The following is a 20,947-nucleotide window of genomic DNA, read 5'->3' on the forward strand; positions in this document are numbered from 1 at the left end:
TATGTGCAGAAATTAGTATTTATTAAATGGATAATGGCATATGCATTTTAAAAAGAATATGTGTAAAAAAATAAGTCAATATAAAAATGCTAAAAAGATTTTGACACTATACAAATGGCCTATAAGATGACACACTGACAACTGATACAAATGACCTACGTATAATCTTTAGTCTTTAGATAAAATCAAGGACAGATGGCAGAAAACTACATATTTTTAAAACAATACAGTAACAATACAGTAGACAGCAATCTGCAAGTAAACACAGTGTTAAAGTGTCCAGCCAAAAGTTACAAATGATTGGATTTATGTCTGCAGGTATGTGTTTCCCTTCTGTTTCAGCAGAGGTCAAATAGTAGTAATAAAGTACAAATAGTGTATTCTATGCTGTCCACAGATAAAGAATTTCAATTCCAACCAGTAGAGAGTTCTGTACTTAAATGTGCGCTTTCTGCCGGCTAAATTTCTGATATCAAATCAGAGTAATAGCCCTCTCAGTGGAAATTTGTTCACAGACCGTGCTGAACCCCAAAATACCTGTAGCTCAAACAGACAAAAACTGGAGAAAACCCTTTTTTACAAATGATTGTTCTCCAGGTCCCGCTGCTTCTTGCGCTCTCTGACTGCTCTGAAAGCCCTGATAGCCAGCACTGCACCAATGGGGAAAAGAATGACCCCCAACACCCCAAACAGACCTCCTGCAACATCTGTTCCATGTAACGTGCACTCAAATCCTCTATGGCCTTTGCTCTTGTACATTTCCTCCCTCTCCTTGCAAATGGGGTGGTTGTAAGTCTCCTGAAGTTTAATGAAGTAGAATGCCACTGCAGGGATATAGCCCAAGCCAATCAGCCCATTTAGTATGGCCTCAACCAGCAATGTCAATGGCCAGCGGTATGGTACACGGAAGATCCCCAGGGCCAGCATGACAAGAGCATAAACCATCAGTGCCCCTCCACATGCCATGCTGAAGACGTAAGGGGGCAGCTTGAGCTGATAGAACTGTCTGTCCAGTTGTTTCACCCGCTCTGCCTCGGCTCCGATGAAAGCATTGGCACCTCCATAGTGGTATTCATACACACCACCAAGGCTGGCAATGTCACGGTACTCCCCCTTATTACCGTGAGAAACTCCAGCACAGATAATGATCAACAAGTTGAGAAATACCTCCATTGCCTGGCAAATTCCTGAATGATAAAAGACAATCACACACTTCATTTTCATACCATCGTGTGCAGCCCATGCTACAACTGTAATATTGATCTGTGCTAAGTTCGTGTTACACCTAAAAGGAAGGTCAGACATGAGGCTTCAATTCTCATTGGTGAGTGAAAACAAAAATAGCCGCTTGGTCCATGAAAAGTTCAAGACGACTTTTGCCAAGTCTTGAAACTAAATGTTTTGAAATTAATGTTTCAGCTAAAGGATACATACCTCTTGCTGTGCCCAAATATCGGATATTGTAAAGTGCCTCTCGGTGTTGTGGGTCATATTGGTTGTAAGAAGACACAGGACTTTCCAAGTACCTAAAATAGAGAGGAAAGAATTACACAAGTGCCATAAACACACATCCAATTTAAGGTATGTAGCAGCAGTTTGTAAGCTCTTGTAATTATCTTACTGTCTTTGATGGCCTTGGTGATGATGAGAGTCATAATTATGCCTGTCTGGGTGAGTGGATGCACCTCTCTCTCTCTCAGGATAATTCCTCTTTGTGCTACTATCATTGACGTGGTTCCTCTCTTCTCCTGTCCTGTTTCTCTTCTCATAATAATTCTCAGTTTCTCTCTCATCATCTCTTGTGTAGTGAGACTGTTCTCGTTCTCTGCTTTTATGGCGGTGATCATCCCGACGGTGGTGCCTGTCCAACTCTGGCATTGTGGCAAATGTGGTAGGCTACTTGGCAAGCTCCAAATTATGAGCAATACACCTGTTCAAGATGAGGAGCAAAATCAGATGATTCTTTTAAACCAAGCAAAGCAAACATACAGTTATTGTCAGTGTAGGCCTGGATGGGAATGGTACAAGAGATCAGAGTCAAAAAAACAAAACTATAAAACAGTGATCTGACTCCTTCATTGTTTAGTGGGTTTGCCTTTGAGCCTAGTGCCCGTTACATCGTATTCTAGCCTTGGGTTTTTCAAAATGTGTGCCGTGACGCATGCTCGGAGGTGCTGCAGCATTGTCCAAGGCTTGATAATTTACAACATACATTTATTTAAAAAAAAAAAAAAAAAAAAAACAGTTGTGATAAAGGTACAGTCATTTGATGCACTTCAGTTGAAGGCACAGTCTATTCCTGATATTTCTGTTCAAATGTTTCACTATTTTTTCAAAGGTTCTATTAAATGAGTTGAATAGTTAGTGAGTGGTTCATTGAATAAAACAAAAATGAGATCAACCTCGCCTTCTCACAGTAGGCCTAATGCTATGAAAATAAAAGCAGTTATGGCCTGTCCAACATATCACAAGGTAAAATAAAATGCCATGGAGGTAGCCTACAATGCACAAAGGAGGTTAATAAAAAGTAAAAATAGGGGGGGGGGAGATAGCCATGTTAGGGGTGCCGTGAGCCAGAAATGTTTGGGAACCATTGGTCTATCCTAATGTAAAATATTTAAAATATTAGGCCTAGCCCATATGTAAATGAATACAAACTTAGGCTACTAACGTTAAGCAGGCTATCGCCACTGGGCAAGTCTTGTCTTGATGTATCAAATGAACTTAATGAAGTGTTAGACGCGGGATTCTGAACACGGAAATGAAACGTGATAAATATTTTCCTCCAACGCCTACCAAAGTTAACCCTTAGGGAGACTAGCCTACCCGGAGTCTCGGTCTTAACACAACAAAGACAAAACATTCATCTATAGAAAAACGGAAAACTGTCACATTAGCCTACCTGTACATTCATGTTAAGTTGATCCCGATTAACAATTATCGTGAAAGTCCCCCTTTTGTGGTAGGCTAATGTAGGCCTCTATCGAGATTGCACCTCTTGCCTGCCTGCCTGCCTACCTACATACCCACCTATCCAGTTTCAATTTAAGACCGCCCCATTCGCGTCATGGCTGTTGCCTTACGACTGCGAAGTAGCAGGCGACAGGTAGAGTAGGCCTATAGGCTTTTTTTTTTTTTTTTTTTTTGGTATCTCCAGTTGTCTGTCCATGTTTAACAGAGCTCGAACGATCATCCAGGTGTTTATTTGCATGTGTATTGCGGCTCTTTCCATGCAATTGCATGCCTAGCTGCAATAAGCCTATTTTGACTCAATTACACCAATATCTTGACTCAATTACACCAATATATCAAATAAAATCAACTTGGTATATAATACCCAATAATACCAGGAATGGCTCTCCAAGCACAGGCCCAAGACAAAATTGTACCCATAGTTTAATCAAAATATAATATAGGCCTATATGGGCATGCATGCACACACACACACACACACACACACACACACACACACACACACACACACACACACACACACACACACACACACACACACACACACACACACACACACACACACACACACACACACACACACATTAGGTGTTAATATAGCCTAGGTGAATAGCATAAGGTGTATAGCCAATAAGGTGTATAGCCAATATAGGTGTAGTAGGCTATAGCCATATTACCAAGGCTGGTGTCTTCCACTTAAGAAACTTAATTTTATTAGCAGACTGCTGGTGGTAGGTTATGCCTTGCAAACATTTCACACGTCTTGGCCTCTTTCAGAGCAACAAAAAAAAAAAAACTAAACAAAAAACGGCTATTAACGCGACCAGATGATCTGTTGTCGTCTTATGACTACTGTCAACTACTTTGCAGCGTATATTGCATGTTAGACTACAGTTGGACTGACCAGAATAATTCCGCTGTATGATAATACATTTGACAGGACCTTGTGCTGTAAACAGCGCCGCTCCAGTTCAAACTTGTGCGTCAATTTTCACTCTCCACCTACTCGGACGTAAACGCACGCGCCGACATCGAAGCACACTAGCCACTCTCCGCGCGCAGGCCACTAAAAGCGAAGAGGCGAGACAAAGATGGCGGCGACGGCGGAGGAAACAGCGTGATATGCTGGAGTAGTTGAACATTACCCGAATATCACCACTGTCAGACCAGAGTTTGTTAAATTACCACAATGTCGCTGTAGGACTTGCTTTGTTGTAACTATTACACCAACATTTGACATATTCCCCGCGAGAATATTCATCTTCTAATTGAGGAGAAGAAAATCTCACCGGGAGCATGGCTTCGCGCAGTAACCAGGTACAGAAAACTTAACGCTAGCTGACAGTATCGGTGCACCTTACTGTAACATCATTCAGATGTAAAAGTGCTTGCGAGTTGTACGCGGCGTGTTTTGCAATCTCTCCATGCGATGTATTTGTGTAACTGATTAGTCTCCCCGTCGATAGTTACAGTGGGCTTAGCAATGGAAAGCCCATTTCCCATTGAAACACCAGCATGGTGCAGGCCGGACAAGCCTTGCTTATTCAAATTAGCTTGCTAGCTAGCCAGCTAACTCTTAGCCAGATAGCTAACAACCATATGGGTGGTTTAAACTCATCGGAGCAAATGTGGTATTGTAAGATTATTTAGCAGTTGTAAAGTTAACGCAGGTGCCATTTCTTTTGCCTGGTGTTGGAAGCCAGCACATTATTTTGCTGCGTGAGTGAGCTTGGCCCACCTGCTCAGTTGCTGTGGCAGGCCTTATCCCAGGGCAGATTTTGATTAGCAGGTTAGCTAAGGGAATGTTTGCCTTCAGTGAAGGATAGTTGCCAGTTGGATTTTTTCCCCTATGATACACCTATATATATGTATTGACAGTCAACTAATAGTTTTTGAATGACAGGTGTTGTTTAAAAGTCTTACTTTTAATTCCCAGCTTTAGCTATCACCGCGGGTTGCAGGTGGTGTGGCTTGCTAATGACATACAGTGGGCCTGTTGATTGGGGGCGGTCTTCTGTCGAAATCCATTCAAAATCCGCCGATAGAGTACATGTCATGAGGCCTGTGCAAGAAGCGTTGCATTCTCATCCTGAAATTGTTCGCGCTCAATTGATTCGCGATTTGAAATTAATAGTAGTTTTACAGTTTGGGTCGTATCGACTTTGATTGTTGATCTTGAAACGATGGTCAAACTTGCCATCGCCTTTTTGCTTACTGGCTAGCCACCACTAACCTAGCTAAATGGGATTGGATACAGTGCAGACAACTGTAACGTGCTCTGTCTTACTAGCTAACCTTAGCTACGTTCCATACAGGAAGACACCCTTGCATCAGTCAGAGCAATCAATGACAGTCGATAAATTGTACAGACGGCTAATCACATGTGCAAAACGAATGGAAATGGATATATGATAAACCCAAATGTCTGAAATACAGGCATGCATTACTCTTGAGTTACCTCATCTTGAAGTTGCTAAATGATAACGTCATGGCGCTAGCTAGCTAACCCCGTTTCCCTGTCACGTTCCACAACGAATACGTTTTTTGACATTATCAGTTGATCGACCTTATTCAGTACACGAAATTCATTTTACTTAACCTTGCCTCGAACTCAGATACTAAATCAGAGTTAAACCTTTGCATTAACTAACTCGAAATGGTGGATAGCCAGTCTTGGTATGGCGCGACAGCTAATGTTACCCCATATGCATGTAATAAAGCAGCATGACTTAGCCTTCATGAAGTACGTCTCATTTGAGCTGATCATGGCAAAAATATATTTGGATGCAGTGTTACCTGTACTCCTCATTCAGTTGTGGAGGTAACGTTTCCTCCCACAACATAAGGATAACGCATTGAATGTGTAATGTTCGTGTGTGTCATGTTAACTGTTAGCATGTTAGCTAAAACATCCATGTCAACCAACGTTAGCAAGCGTATATTGATATATTGCTCGACCACATAAATGTGTTCGCATTTAATTGGTGACATTTATGTCTGCGACTTGATCAGAGTTGGTAATGTTAGGTCTCCCGCTTTGCTATTACACGCTGATGTAAGCACAAATATGTTTGACATGTTAACTAAACATGACCGGCAACAGAATTCAGCTGAATCATAGTTGATCCCCCATCCCCCTCCTGTGATTCAAATTGCAGACCACCGCTTGACTATTTGTGATGTTTACAGTTGTTTATTAAGAGTGTTTGATGAAACGTAAATTAGTAAGTTTGTTTTCATTCATTAATATCTAAACGCTGCATTCAGTTATCGAAACTCTGACATTAGTCGAATTGCTCTGAACAATATTTAACTTACAGAAAAAACCTGTTGAGCTGTGCATCTCTGTCAATCGTTTGTACAGGGCCCTCACCTCTGTTGTCTGTGGCTGCCACCTTGGGTGGTGGCTGTATCGTGTTTGCATCAGTACTCTGAAACAACTTTTAGTTTCACTCTGCTCAGTACCATCTGAGCGTTTGCAGTGTGATTTTGATCCAGAAAGGTATTATACCAATTAAACAATTTAGGCTTTTCATTGAAGCATACCAAGTTCATGACCCTAATTGCTGGAATGACTGGCATGCACTGTGTGAACTATGAAAAACTAACAAGCTAAACAGTCTTAATGACAGATGTGCAACTCTGGAATTTTGTATTACATAAACAATAGTTCTAAAGTGACTACATGCATGCTTCAAATGACTGTACCTCCCCGGCCAAAGCAAATGCTTTCTGTCTGTGTCAGATGCACTTTACACAAGCCTATGTGTGTGGATCTATTAATGGTTTGTGACCGAGTTTGTCAGTTGGCAAAACATAACTAACAGGGATGTGGCAATCCTGGATTGTGTCAGTGTCACATGAGGTGGTAGAATGGGTGGGTGGATTTTGTGAGTGTTTGTATGCTAGAATGAAGAAGCGTTCGGTTACTGAAAAAGGAAGAGGGGAGAAGGTTTAGTGTGCAGGGGTGGGCCCCTAGATCTCTGAGCTCAGGATGGCATGTTATTATGGCCAGAAATGGAATAAGAAGCGACTGGAGGGCAATGATTAAGTATAATCTGTGTTGCTTGTGGACCACTGCTTTGAATTTCAAACTATTGATCCCATTGGAAATGAGAAATCACTTTCTAATTGCAGACCTATAGGTGACTTTAAACCTGCGTATAAGACTTGTACCCATGGGAATATGAGTTCCCTCATCATGAGTTGTTTTTTTGAAACTGGCAGAGCTGCATTTCTGAGTTACCCCAAATGGTACTTCTTCTCTTTCTGGAATGGCTGTAGTTCTCGTTCCCTTTGGATTGTTCTGTTGTCAGTTGGGCAGAATTCATTAGATAGGCAGCAGTGCTGTGAGAGGCAGTAATTGGTTGTTTTGGACAGGAGAGGGTTTGGGGGCGTGTATGGGAGGCATTCCACATTTGATCAGTTGGGAGCAATTTGTTGTAACCAGAAAATCCTGTGAAACCACTTTTGCTCTCAGCGTGTGTTGGTTTTACTTACTTGTGGTGCTGCTGAATCCATTCAGCAACTTGTCAGTCGTGTTGGTGATGAACTGATCTAAGCTTTTACACAAGGTTATTTAGAGAGACCGTGTTGAAGACAATATAGTGACAGTTTTCACATATATAGGCATATGCTGAAAAACATCTCAGAATGACATACAATGACTATATCCGAATGACATAAGCTTATCACCTTACCTCTGGTGTGCTGCAGTGAATTTGCATAATGTCATTCTTCTCCCACCCTGCCCGGCTCTTTAACGCCTACCTTCTGCGATGACGTTGTCCGTTGTGTGAACCTTGCCCCTTCCCTCTGCAGTGACTCCCTCACACGTTAAAAAAACCGAGTGTGTTGCCACAGAAGCCTGTGGAAATAATACAGATGGCTAATTTGAGGTAATCCCCCCACTCCAAGCGAACAGCAAGGGGGCTTAGTATGGTACGTGTGGCACGCCTGCAGCAAGGGGCAAAGGGACATTCTTTCTGTTGTGATTGTGATTATCCATCCACAGGCCATTGGATTAGAGCTGCCTGTTTGTCACTTGTAGTGCCATTTCAGCAATGTGGCTCAGCCGTTCACCAAAGAGTTACATGTTGCTTGAATTGCACTTTCTTTTCTCTTTGCCTCCCTCTTTTTTCACCTCCCCTCTGTCCGAGTGTGGAAGGCAGGATTATCAGTGCCCTGTTAGGGAGCGAGTGAACAAGTGAGCTTGCTGCAGCCTTTACCCTCTCCCTAACAAAGTACACCAACCGACCTTTAAAGCCATGCATCAACATTACGAGCTTTAAATGAAATATTTTGGAAATGGTGCAGAAAGGAACCTCCTGAACACTTCGCCAGACCTGATTGAATAGCCATTAAGATTTGCTGTAGATGCTCTTGCATTTTTTTTTTTTCTACATAAATTCTGGCTTCAGGTTTCCACTCCAACAGGGAGTGTGGCAGCAGGTCTGCTGCTGCACAGCAAGTGCAAGGGACTTTCAATTACACTGTTAGTGCGACTGGGATTAAGTTAATTATAGGCAGCGGGAGAACGCAGGTTATCTTAAGGGGAGCGAGTCCAACACTAGGGTGGGACTGGGAACCTAGTGCTCAGCCCGGGAAGGCTGCCATGTCCAACACAACTGGCCTGTCCTGTCCTGTCTTGTGTGGGTTTATAGCTGTACCACCTGCCTGCTGCAACTTAACAGAGAGAGGCCGTATCTAGATAACCACTGGCAGACTGACTGACCGTGACCGGCTGATAGAGACTAAATGGCCTTTGATGTTGAGACTCGGACCATGACGTGTCATCAGTTTACATCATGGTTGAGCAGCTTTGCCTAGTCACTATGATCTGTTTTTTTTTTTTTTTTTTTAAATATGTAATTATTTATTTAAGTTTTTATGCAATGTTTGTCAGTATGGTCAGAGTCAGCATGGTCATAGTATTGTGTTATCACATTGAACTCTGACTGACAGTTTGTTACAAAGAGAGGGAAATTGACTCATTCGCTTAATGCCTAATGATATTAGCCAATGTGTTGCATGCGTGAGCCCTCCCTGCATGACTGATGATCGCTACTGTTTAAGGGCAGAGCTAGCTGGGGTAATCCCTAGTTGAACCGGTGAGATTTGAGGGTCAGAGGTCGGGTGTCCAAGGCCTGCCATTCCACTCTGGTCTCTGGTGACTGCTGTCTGCGTCGCAGCTTAGTATGGGAACTATGCAGAGATTGTAACATTTTGTTTCATTACGCCACGTTGTTCCAGACAGACAACCAACTAGCCAGCCCTAAATGCCCAGACAGACCTAGTCACTATTGAGTATTGATTTAGTATGAAGATGTCCTGTCTGAATGCTAGCTACACATTTAAGTTAGAAAGTTTATTGATGCTCTTATGACTTAGTTCCTTACACGATAAGATGAGTGAATAGCAGGCATTTGAATGACAGATATCAGTGTAAACTTTTGGCCCATCATTTTTCTGAAGATTGTATAATGACTATATCAAGCCATTTAACACCTGCAATTGTTTGTAATTACTATGAATGCTAGACTGCTTTATATAGGTGAGATAATTTTGAATCATTAAACTGTTTCAGGCCTTGAAGCGAAAGCTATTTATTTCCTGTGGTTGCCATGGTTAATGTTATGTAGTTCCATTTCCATTTAATAAATGATGGCTAGTTATTTATCTTTTGTTATGTCCTCCTCAATTTGACTTGTGACATTATGATGGGAAAAGATAGGCAGATGCAGGGTTGCTTTGATCCCATATCCATCCTCTTGGTGGAGGCTTGCCACAGACACAGAATCACCCTTGCACTCTGTAGCATCCCATTGATGTAAAGTTCTGGATGTGTCTGAATGGACGTCACCTGTTTCTTAGTGCGTTTTAATCAAACCGGAGTGCGTTTACATGTTTGCGCATGGAATTCCAAAAAAGAAGCGTTCTCGAGCCGTATTGTAGCGAACTCTGGTGAGAAAGTGGCTTGAAAGAAATAGGTGATAACAGTCTAATTGTAATGAATTATGGGAGTTAAGATCACTGAATTGTGGGTAAAAGTAGGTTAATTTAACTTCCTGTTCACTTCCTAAATAATTGGCATACCAAGAATGGTCCTAATAATGTGAACCGTGGGAAACAGATGATAATTATTTTATCACTTGTGTATCTTTTTGAGAGGTACAAACTCTCAATTTGCTAAAAGTATACATAATATAAACTATATATAAAACACCCTTAATCGGCATTCACACCAAGAGTGATAACGGTAGCGATAACGATAAAAGGGTCCACACTGACCAACAATAATGAAACATGTTGGGTTCTGATAGGTTGTTAGCTTTTTATCTTTCTCAGAATCGCTCTGAAAGTGATTCCCCCCCCCCCCCCCAACGATCTTATTCTTCATTCATCGTTATCGTTATAGTTTCTGTGTGAACGTAGTAGCCTAAAATTGTGTGTTAACACAAGTCCTATTTAGTAGGACCTCCTCGGCCCCCCCCCCGGTCTCCTGGATTCCCGCAATTGGCTTCTGGATGAAGTATCTTGCTCCGCTCTAACAATCCTTGGCATCACTCACTGATCTACATTAAGAAAGATAGACTAAGGGATAGACTATCATTGTTGCCGCCCCATCATTCTGTATGTACATCAGTGAGGATCGAGGCCCGGGGAGCGAAGGAGGACGTATAAACTCTAAATGAGAGGCACCTATAGTATTGGTGTAGGATCCTATGCATCCTTGACCTTTGACACCACGACCTTGAGGACCAAACCTCTAGCCTTTGTAGTGCTTTTGTGTCAACAAAGCGGGAGGGCTCCTATGCAGGAGAAACTCTGTTACTTGTTTAAATGTCTGTCTGTCTGTCTGTCTACTTTTATTTCATCTTTTAGTTTAGCTATTCAGTCAGGGATTTTGTCTAATGGTGCTTAAACCTTTGTACACCACTCAGACTTGTGAAATTAGAAAGTCCCTTAAAAGCTGTCAGACGGTTTAGATTAGATGACTGAGTTAACTTCCTCTGAAGAGTTGAAACCAGACTGGTCAAAATGGTCATATTTCAAGATCATACTGTGATAATGGACCATAATAACTGCTGGCAGTCAGATGTCTTCCACTGCAAGTGTGTCGTTGTTGACTAGAGCCATGCAGGTGTTGCCGCTGTTAGTTAAAGTTTTCCGTCATGTTGCTATATGTTACTTATTGGCTGAAAGCAGGCAGTCAGTGCCCCTCCATCTGGCTCAACCCTTCACCAAAATAAGGACATCTAGCAGCCATTTTGCCATGCCAGTGCAGCATGACTCATCACTTTACAAGTGCTTCACTTCCATGGATGTTGATGTGAAATTGTTGAGCTGAGTTTTATATCTGTTTTTCTGCTCTCTGCTCTTCTGCGTACGTTGCCATATAGTGAGGGGTAGAAAATGTTCCACAATCTTGAAAGGAGTAGTTCAGGCAAACTCTAAGGAAATGTTTTCATCTACTATTTCCTGTGTAATGGATTGACTAATACCAGTAATAGAGATATCAGGCACATTGACATAGTTGTTGTTTTCACAGACTTTCCCCTTATTCAGCAAGTGGCAAAACTGTTGCTTTGCCAGAAGCACTAGCACATTTTCCTATGAATTTTATATTTTTTGGATCGAGTAGATTTGTTATTGTTCTGGGACATCTAAAGGATGGATTGTAGATAAACGAGCTGTTTTGAATACTAGAAGAATGAAGACATTAGTGTCCATTATGTGTCATTTAGTTCATTTCTGAAGAACAGTACAGTGTATTTAAGCATATTCATATTCATATTCACTGTTTCAAACCGGTCATCAATTTCTTATTGATACAAACAGGCTAATGTGAGTGGATGTATAATTGTGCAGTCCACAGCAATGTAATACAATTTCACTTTTTCTTCTCCCCCAAACAGTATATCTTTGGGGAGTTCAGCCCAGATGAATTCAATCAATTCTTTGTGACTCCCCGATGTTTTGTGGAGGTAAGTATGCCTGAATCCTTTTTTTATTTTTATTAAGTAAAATAAGGGAATAGCTTTATCAGTGTATGTAACTAGCGCAGGGAAGATTATTCAGAGAGGTTCACTCCTGACAGAATAATGTTTCATAATTTAGATTATATATTTCTACAACCCACAACTTTTGATCAGCTGAAATTGTAAGCAGTATTTTAAACCAGCCCCCTAAAAGCGATTTCTGCCTTAAGTGAGGTGAGACTCCTCCTTATTAGCATTGGCATTTACCGGTAATTTAATGCTAATGTTGTGAAACATCCATGTGTAGCACTTATGCCACTTATGTCATCAAAGTAACTGCACAGGGAGAATGTGCTCCTCTCAGAGAAATACCAGGCTGGATGATTCCTTTACTGCCCCATCATTTGGTTGATATTCAATTCAATTCAATTCAATTCAATTCAATTCAATTCAATTAAAAAAAACTTTATTTATCCCCGAGGGGTAATTTCTCCATGCAGGCATAGTGACATATAAGACGCACGACAAAAGACAAGACAAAAGGGAGAACAGGACAGACAGGGGTGTGCGTGTGTGAGTGTGGGTCCCAGTCTCCTAGTACCAGGAGAGAGAGGAGGAGGGGGCTGGGAGCATATTTGAGTTCAGAAGGCAAATATTAGAATATTAGAAATATTAGTCACTAGATCTCTCAGTGGATTTGTCTATGTGTTATTATGTGTGAAAAGGTAACTTTTTTTGTCTTATCTAGTCAGGGTCCATATGAGGGGTAGTTCCATGTGCTAAGTATATGAAGGAATACATTATGGGTGTGAAAAAAGCAGCCTTATGGGTGTGAAAAAAGCAGCCTTAAAGTCCTTGAGTTTTACATTCCCAAAGGCCGGGAACCTTTGGAAAAGTATAATATTCAAGTTCAGCTTGACCTTGCCAAAAAGAGCTTTACTTCAGGAAAGTAAAGTTTAAAACTTCATTTGTTCATGTCCATCTCATGCCAGTTTGATTTAATAAATCCTTATTTTATGGAATATTGCTAAATACAACAATATAAATGTCAAATCTGCCCAACAGGCATACTAGAAAAATGCTCTTTTTGTTTATATTTTTGAGGAGGATGATCTTTATCCTCATTGACTAGCGAATGGGTCAGTGCAAATGTGCAGATATCTTGTGTGCCTTATTACAGCCATAGTCCGGGTCTGTCCTTGAACTTTGTTAAACGTATCAGTCTGCTGAGGGATATTGCTTCTGCTTGCTTTCTCTTTCAAATATTGGTTATATTATATCTGTTGAGGCTTCATGTCTTCTTACTAGTTGTCACCTTTGTTAGCTGAACACCGATCCACTGCTGATATGTCATTTTCTGATTTGCTCCTCCAGCTTCCCCCATTCAATGACAAAGTATCCTGCATCAGCCACTCCTCAGGTAAGAACAGAACCTGACCTTAGCCCCCCACCCTGGAAGGGAATACAGACATTGAAAGCATAGTGTTTCTATACACACACACATACACACAAATAAACCTCACACACACACTCATGTGTGCTGGTACACACTGAAGTGACATTTTTTTAAGCGCACCGCAGTCGGTCTTCACAAGGCCTTTGTGTCCAGGAAAAGATGCACTTTACCCTCTCGACTGAGCACTCTTGATCTTTATCTTGATTTGTATCAATTATTCAGGAAGTTACTGCACTCCTGCTGTGCCTTACATTACGGAGTCAATGAGACGGCAGGTTTGCGGTGAGTTATGGGTCCAGAACATGGTGCCTTATTCCTCCTCCTTCCGCTGCCGAACTCAAACCCGAGTTTCTAAACACTGATGGCTTTCTAAAACCTTGCCCTTTGTTATTACTCTCATTCTTGCCTGTTTCGTATGATCTGTGAAGCTTTTTTGCATGCTTTAGATGCCATTAAATGTCTTTCTGGCATAAAAACAATGCATTTTGCACAGCTGTGCTTCCAGTTGACTCCAAGTTGATTTTAATACCTCTTTCCTAGTTTTGTTTTTGTTTTTTTTAAGATTGTTGTTCTGTTGTGTTTAATCCCTTAAACACACTTACTGAATGTATCTGGACTCTTTGTTTTCCTTGCTGGGTGCAATAATGGTTGTGATGGGCCCGCCAAGCACAAATTCTTTTTCCTTATTTTTTATTTCTTTTTTTTGTCTTTATGGTGTTCAATTAACATTCCAAATTGGCCAGGTTTGATCACAGCTCTTGACTACTTCTGACTCTCTGTGGAATGAAAGCCCTTTGAGTACTAACAGGATTTCTCAAGCATTACGATGGGTATGACTGAAGCATATTACAGAATGACCTAACCAGTACAGAAGCATTTTCCTCACTGATATATGGCCTAAACCTGATCACTCTCAGTTTTGATGTCGCCTGAAATTACTAACGCTGTTCTCATGTTCTACTTTGAAGCCTTGCCTCCAATTATTAAGGTATCAGCAGTGTAACATCAGTTTTCAAATATGGATTAAGTTTCACAAGCTAGTGATGGATGATCATAGCCATGGCAGCATGTAATAATTGCTTATACATTTTGAAGAAGCGCAGTTTAAAGCATATGTTGAAGTTGCATTTCATTTATATCTTTGTGGCGACGCAGGTGAGTTTACCAACGTATACAGGACAGGATTTGAGCACAAATTAGTTTTAGGAAGGCAATCATAAAGTACCGTAATAAAAGAGCACAGGACTGTAATGCCTGCAGAAAGAAAATGGGTGCGTTCGTAAATTCAATCTGACACTCTGAAAAATAGAATAACGCTCTGAAGTTCGAAAAAGACGAGCATTCTAACTCCCAGTGAATTTACGAACGATTATTTGTGTTTGTTTACAATATGGACGCCACTATGGCACTTTTGAAACAGGGTTTATGTATTATTCAAAACTCAATTCCACTGATGCAAGAGCTTTCTTGACAGTGATGATGAAGAACAATGTGAGAGCAGTTATTTAAACCGTCTACATAATCTTGATGAGCAACGCTTGTAATGTCAACTTGGAAACGTTCTTCTAGCACTAGCACTAAAATGCTAACCTGTTAACGTTACGTAGGTAACTAGATTCGTTACTAGCTGACTGATGTGACGTCACACTCTGCTACTCTGTCCTCTCAGCTGGAGTGCCCAGAGTACGCTCTGGGCGCTCCGAGAGTGTGACGCTCTGAATAAACGAACGATAATTCCATCCACACTCTGAATTTACGAACGGTTAAAAAAGTTTCAGAGTGTGCTCGGAGCGCTCGGAGTGCAATTTACGAACGCACCCAATGTCTCTTGCCTCAGGAGGGAGTGGCCCCCTTGCCTGTGGAAGGCTGCAGCATATCTGATTGATTTTTTTTTTTTTCTCTCCTCTCGTGCAGGGGAGGACTTCCAGCGCATCGAGTTTGGCGTGGACGAGGTGATGGACGCGGAGCCTGTTGGGGTGAAGGATCCGATGTACAAAGTGTCGAGCACCCTGAACCCCCAGGCCCCAGAGTTCATCCTGGGCTGCCAGTCTTCCCAGAAGGCCATGCCCACAGCCATGCCAGAGCCGGACGTGCCCGACGGCGCCGACTGCGCCGACTTCAACTCGGTGGACTGCCCAGACTCCGAGCCCTCCGCCATGGACAGCGCCCAGGCCGGGCAGGAGCTAGACGGTGTGGGCGGAGGCCTGGGACAGCGCGAGCGCAAGAAAAAGAAAAAGCGCCCGCCGGGATACTACAACTACCTGGAGGGCTCCGGCGGCGGCAGCAGCAACAACAGCAGCGGCGGCGGCGGCGGCATGGTGGTGCCGGACGGGCCTCTGGGCTCGGGGCTGGTGAACGGACACTCGCTCGGCGCCGCCAGCCTGACCTCCGAGGACACAAACCCAGAGGGCCTGTCGGGGCCCGAGCTCGGCACGCCGAGTCCAACCACCACCCCGGGCGCCGGCGTCGTCCCTGCCCCCACCACCACCACCACCACCCCTGCACCCACAGCGGCGCCCACCCATCAGAGGACTTGTGCCAGCCCTGATGAATCCTCCCTGGACTTGACCAGCGGCGCCGCTTCCTCTTCCTCCGACGGCAACAATGCCGCCTCGTCGTCGTCGTCCTCTTCCTCCTCCTCCTCCTCCTCCTCCTCCTCTCAGAGTGGCGCGGTGGCGGATGGGCGCAGGACTGCAGAGCAGCCGGCCGAGAGGCCAGAACTGCTGGTTGGCGGCGGGCACAGCCCTTGCCCCACCTCCCCCCCCCCTCCTCCACCCGCGTTGGCTGCCGCAGCCAGCCCGCTCGCAGCCACCGCTGCTACTACTGAAGAGGAGGAGGAGGAGGAGGAGGAGGAAGGGGTGGTGGTGGACAGTGGCGTAGCCAACGGGCTGGCTGGGCCCAGCTCTGCAGATGGACACGAGGACTCCTCTGAAGCGGGGGAGGCGCTGCAGAGCTCGCCCGCTGCCGCCGCCTCACTAGCGCCCCCTGCTGCTGGTGGTGCCCGGCCGCTGGCGGAGCAGGCACAGGTGCCCGCTGCGCCCGCGGCGCCCGCTGCCAACCCGCCCAAGTCCTGGGCCAGCCTTTTCCACAACTCCAAGCCTCTGCCCGGGGGCCCGCAGGCCTACGTGGAGGTCAAGAACGTGCCCGTGGTGACGCCCACGTCTCCGGCCGCTGCCGAGGTGCCTGAGAAGGCTGGAGAGGTCCGGGAGGGCCCTGTCCCTGTGGCAGAGGACCCCATGGCCCCCAAACTGGCAGGTAATGTACGGTGCCTGTGACAGCACAGCGGTGCCTGTGATGCCCACAGAGGCATTAGTGAATGAGTTTCTGTGTTCTATTTTGCAGGTTTCAAAAACATGTATTGTTTCAAATGTCATGAGCAACCCACATGTGGGAAGTCCAAGTGTGCTTTGCAGAAGTCTGCCATTAGTGTTGTTCTTACAAAACAAAATAGCAGATGTTTCTGTGATGTCTGGTTGAGTTCAATCACATGCCTTTTTTCAGTGATATTTGGTGTATTATAATTTGTAGTATTTTCTATGAGCCACTGGGTGGCAGCAAACTTATATGTGTTGGAATGTCTCTATTCGGGCGGTATTAATCTCTCTTACAGTGAATTGCACAAATTGTTCTTGTATTATTTTCACAATTTGTATTTCAAAAAGGGAAATGTTGTAGAAACGTGTTGGTAAGATATATTTGTGTGTATATGTGTGTCTGTATACTTCATTGTTTATTTTATGGAAACAACACATATTGGAACACTAGATGGCACCAGCACTCAAAGTTAATGTCAAGACCTCTACAAAAGTTTTCTTGTGCCCCGACCTTGGGATCACCACAAGCTTTTCCAAGATGTCGCTGTCAGAGAAGGTTCTAGATGGTTTCACAAGGGGCTTTAAATGGTTGATGACATGCCTCTGTCTGTGCATTTGGGCATCAAAGACCCCCATTGTTTACTAATCTGGTCGTCTCCCTGTGCAGTCAAGCCATTGCAGGAGCACAGGGATAAAAGTAGCCTCACGGCTAATGGCATTTGCGGTCTCCACTTCACTGCCACGTTGACAACACCATCAATTTAAAGCTTTCAGACCTTAGTCTGGGTTTTCCCCAAATGTTAGTCTGATTGCAGATGGAAATTGAAGAATTTCACAATGTGCGCCTGAGCCTTAAAACATGACTTAATTGCCTATGAGCGTCTCCCTCTTTCCCACTTGCTTATGTTCCACTGACCTCTTTGGAACATTGGGCTCATAAAAGGAGTACAGCCTGCTTGGGAAGACTTGGATCTTCTCTGCGGTTTTATTTGGTGTCGGTAGATTCCACCGTCACAGCATCCCTCTGCTGGGAACTCACTGCAGTTTGTGTGACGTGGCGGCGCTATCGCTGGCTTGCGTCTACAGTGCAGCAAAGTGTCAGTGAATCAGACATCGTAAGAGACTGCTGTATGGATCTTCATGTGTGGTTCGAAAGGGACTTGCTAGCCTTAAGGCGTTCATGCCGGTAACTGTGTGATCATCCCATTTTGCGGTGCCGTATAATGTCTCATCTCCCCGAGACGAGGAACAGGCGCTGGCAGTCCTTGTCAAAGGTCCGGTGTCTAGACACTTTGACAGTCCAAGTAGTATAATGGAGACATCAGAATCTGTGGTATGGCAGCAGAGTTAAATTGGCCAGGTCCCCAAGAGAGACATTCCTAGTGGTCCATTAATTGCTCTTAATTAAGTGTCATGGCATGTACTATTGTGCCCTTGGAACCATCCATTTTTCTGTTCTGGCCTCATTTCGTGAAAGGGTGTCTGCTCATAAATATCATCTGGTTCTGTTAACTTTATATAAACCCTTAGTAAATAAATCACTCCTTCTGTTTTCCTCCCCCCATCCTCTTCACAACTGGAATTTTCCGTCTTTCTGCTTAATCGTGTTTATTATTTATGGGGCGATGGGGGTTTTTGTCTGCCGGCTAAATATGGTACAGTGTACAAAATCCTGTCCCTCAGATAAAACTCTGAAGTGTTGCTACCTCAGATAGGGTCCTGGTTTTTGGACTGCACTTTTAATCTGGAATGGGATGTCATGTCATCCCCGTCGTCCATTAAATCAGAGACTTTCTAGTAAGGAGACACAGCACTCAAAGAATCCCCCATAGGAATGCATGGGATTAGTCACCAACGCCAATAGGGCAGTAGTCTCTACACACACTCCGGCCCTTCCAGTACACCTCCCCATTCACTTGAATAGGAAAATAACTGCCAGATAACTGGCCAAAGTGGGTTGCAAAATGGCCGCCGAGTGGGGGGGCCTTTGATTAAAGGCTCTGATGGTCCACCATATGCTTGCCCTCTGCTTGTCCTCTAAAGTACAGCAGGTGGCTCCCAGTGATTTAAATGCCGTCAAATTCATTATACTCTTGACACTCTTGAATTATATTCGAATTTCTGACTTACTGCAGTGTGCTTGTGTGTGTGTGTGTGTGTGTGTGTGTGTGTGAGAGAGCCACCTGTGCTTCTGTATGTTTGTTTCATAACATGACAGCTCGGGCACATCGACGTGCCTTTTGACGTCATACTGGTTTAAAGTCCCATTCCACTAATGGCTTATACGTAGATATCAGTGGTGTCGCAACATTGTACCAATTATTTTGAGGTTGACTAGTAATGCTTTTTAATTACAACCTCTGAGTCTGAACATGGATGCAGCCACAAACCACAAACACTCTAACTTGTGTAATGTGTGCTCAAAGTATTAAGTGTTTTCTTGTACCGATTCCTGCAGTGTATTTGACTTGCTTGTAATTCACACCAAGAAACTTGTTATAGTAGGTGTTATTTTGCCGATTTCCATCTGTTGACACCTTGATTGATTTTTAGCTGAAAAATTGTATTTAGTAGCCAATAATTTAAGCAATGGAATTTTCCAAATGTGGGCCTGGCTCTTTTTTGTAATATTGTCGTAACTAAGCAACCAAGTTGTGGTGTTCGCTCGCCAACATGTAACTACTCGCTTCTTGCATCCCCAGAACTTATTGAGAATGTGAAATTGATACACAAACCAGTGTCTTTGCAACCCAGAGGACTGATCAACAAGGGAAACTGGTGCTATATCAATGCTGTATCCTTTTTCCGACATTCACCTCACCCTGTGCTTGGTGGTTGTGCGCTGCTTTCCTTGTATGTTGTACCTTGAGAAGTTCATAGCAATGCTTCCTTAACTTGTGCCCTAAGACCTTGCAGGCCCTGATTGCTTGTCCCCCAATGTATCATCTGATGAAGTCTATCCCCCTGTTCAGTGAAACCCAGAGACCATGCACATCAACACCCATGATGGATAACTTGTGAGTTTCAGCTGTGTGTCCGAAATGTTAATGTGGATTAGATTAATTTACGTCTGAATCGGGGAAAACACTACATCACTGCATGTCCCGTTGATGAGAGTGGAAATGTTAGGCCGGCTCTGGAAGAGCATTTTCATACAATCAGACTCTCTGTCAGCTGTCAGAAGTGATCAGTCTCAAGTGGGTCCAGTGGATTGTACTCCGTAATGAGCAAGGCTGTTTTTCCAGTGTGTGATTTTTGCATTGACAAGGTCATTTGTGGTGTTCCATTGTGTCCTCCTCCTCCCTCTCTAGTGTTCGGCTGGTGAATGAATTCAGTAACATGCCTGTGCCCTCCAAGGCCAAACTGCAAGGTAAAGAAGAACTCAAATAACTGCTCCACTAGAGCATTTTCAAGTGGTCTGTGTTGGATGTTGAAGATTGTTCAACAAACATTTAAAATCTCACATTTATTTTATATTTTACATGATGGTACAACAACTGTTACTGTAACATTTATTGTTATTTTCTGCCTTAAGTTGTGTTTTACATGGGTCTGCTAAGCAGCCATAGCGATATTCACATGAACGTGTACCTTTCTGCCTTAAGTTGTGTTTTACATGGGTCTGTTAAGCAGCCATAACGATATTCACATGAACGTTTACCTTTCCCCCTAGCTGCTGGAGACAAAGTAATGAAAGACATTCGGCCAGGTGTCCCTTTCGAGCCAACTTATATTTACAGACTCCTCACACTCATCAAATCGAGCCTCTCGGAGAAGGTAAGAGCTCTATGCCTCCCTCAACAAGACATTTGTGTACCGCTTCTCTTTATTTGGGTTTATTTGAAGCATTATCTGATGAGAGAGAGAGAGAGAACACTGTGTTCTACCTAAATGTCCTGTGCTACCTGAGGGAATTCGCAAACGCGTTCAGTTAAGCATTGCAAAGAAAACCACAAAGTAGAGAGCAGAGTAGATATCAGGCGTCCTCTGCATTCTGAGTCAGATTTTTTTCTAATAAGCGAACAACCTAGCATGGCTGCCAGACCACAATTAGGAAATCTTTTAAGCGTGTGTGTGTCTGTTGTGGTTTAGTATTCGTCAGGCCTGGTCACTTGACTGCCTGCCTTGACCTGTTACCTGGCTTTGAGAGTGAGTCTTGCACGGAGTCAGTGTTGTAATATAGTGTTCGTCAGCCCTGTTCAGCAGACCTCTACCTGCTGACG

The 20,947-nt window shown here is 43.5% G+C and overlaps 2 protein-coding genes across 5 annotated transcripts in view; one reads left to right on the forward strand and one right to left on the reverse strand.

Moving 5' to 3' along the window:
- Window positions 1–7,535, reverse strand: marveld3 (MARVEL domain containing 3). 3 transcript variants are annotated; one of them, XM_062548913.1, is made up of 4 exons: window positions 7,474–7,535; window positions 1,622–1,930; window positions 1,435–1,526; window positions 1–1,187 (listed from the first exon to the last, which is right to left on the reverse strand). In XM_062548913.1, the coding sequence occupies exons 2-4, from the start codon at window positions 1,876–1,878 to the stop codon at window positions 577–579; spliced, it is 960 nt and encodes a 319-aa protein (XP_062404897.1). In that variant the 5' UTR covers window positions 1,879–1,930; window positions 7,474–7,535; the 3' UTR covers window positions 1–576. The 3 variants fall into 3 exon arrangements, with proteins under 3 accessions (XP_062404897.1, XP_062404898.1, XP_062404896.1); XM_062548914.1 differs by lacking the exon at window positions 7,474–7,535 and adding an exon at window positions 6,292–6,380; XM_062548912.1 differs by lacking the exon at window positions 7,474–7,535 and adding an exon at window positions 2,903–3,049.
- usp10 (ubiquitin specific peptidase 10) overlaps window positions 4,019–20,947 on the forward strand; it is a 26,949-nt gene continuing 10,020 nt past the window's right edge. The window contains exons 1-9 of one of the 2 annotated variants that reach the window (XM_062548910.1): window positions 4,019–4,290; window positions 11,892–11,960; window positions 13,329–13,374; window positions 13,633–13,692; window positions 15,325–16,665; window positions 19,427–19,518; window positions 19,632–19,741; window positions 20,036–20,094; window positions 20,398–20,501. In XM_062548910.1, the coding sequence (XP_062404894.1) occupies window positions 4,270–4,290; window positions 11,892–11,960; window positions 13,329–13,374; window positions 13,633–13,692; window positions 15,325–16,665; window positions 19,427–19,518; window positions 19,632–19,741; window positions 20,036–20,094; window positions 20,398–20,501 (1,902 nt within the window). In that variant the 5' untranslated portion in view covers window positions 4,019–4,269. The remainder of the gene's footprint in view (window positions 4,291–11,891; window positions 11,961–13,328; window positions 13,375–13,632; window positions 13,693–15,324; window positions 16,666–19,426; window positions 19,519–19,631; window positions 19,742–20,035; window positions 20,095–20,397; window positions 20,502–20,947) is intronic. The other variant, XM_062548911.1, reaches the window with a different exon arrangement.

Source organism: Sardina pilchardus, chromosome 11, assembly GCF_963854185.1.
Source record: "Sardina pilchardus chromosome 11, fSarPil1.1, whole genome shotgun sequence".
Lineage (NCBI taxonomy): Eukaryota > Metazoa > Chordata > Actinopteri > Clupeiformes > Clupeidae > Sardina > Sardina pilchardus.

Bases quoted from the DNA above. Each gene is read 5' to 3' on its own strand.
- marveld3 (XM_062548913.1), bottom strand. From the start codon at position 1,878: ATGCCAGAGTTGGACAGGCACCACCGTCGGGATGATCACCGCCATAAA. The intron at 1,527-1,621 runs GTAAGATAATTA...TCTCTATTTTAG, and splicing joins CACCAAGGCCATCAAAGACA to GTACTTGGAAAGTCCTGTGT. The intron at 1,188-1,434 runs GTATGTATCCTT...TTTATCATTCAG, and splicing joins ATATTTGGGCACAGCAAGAG to GAATTTGCCAGGCAATGGAG.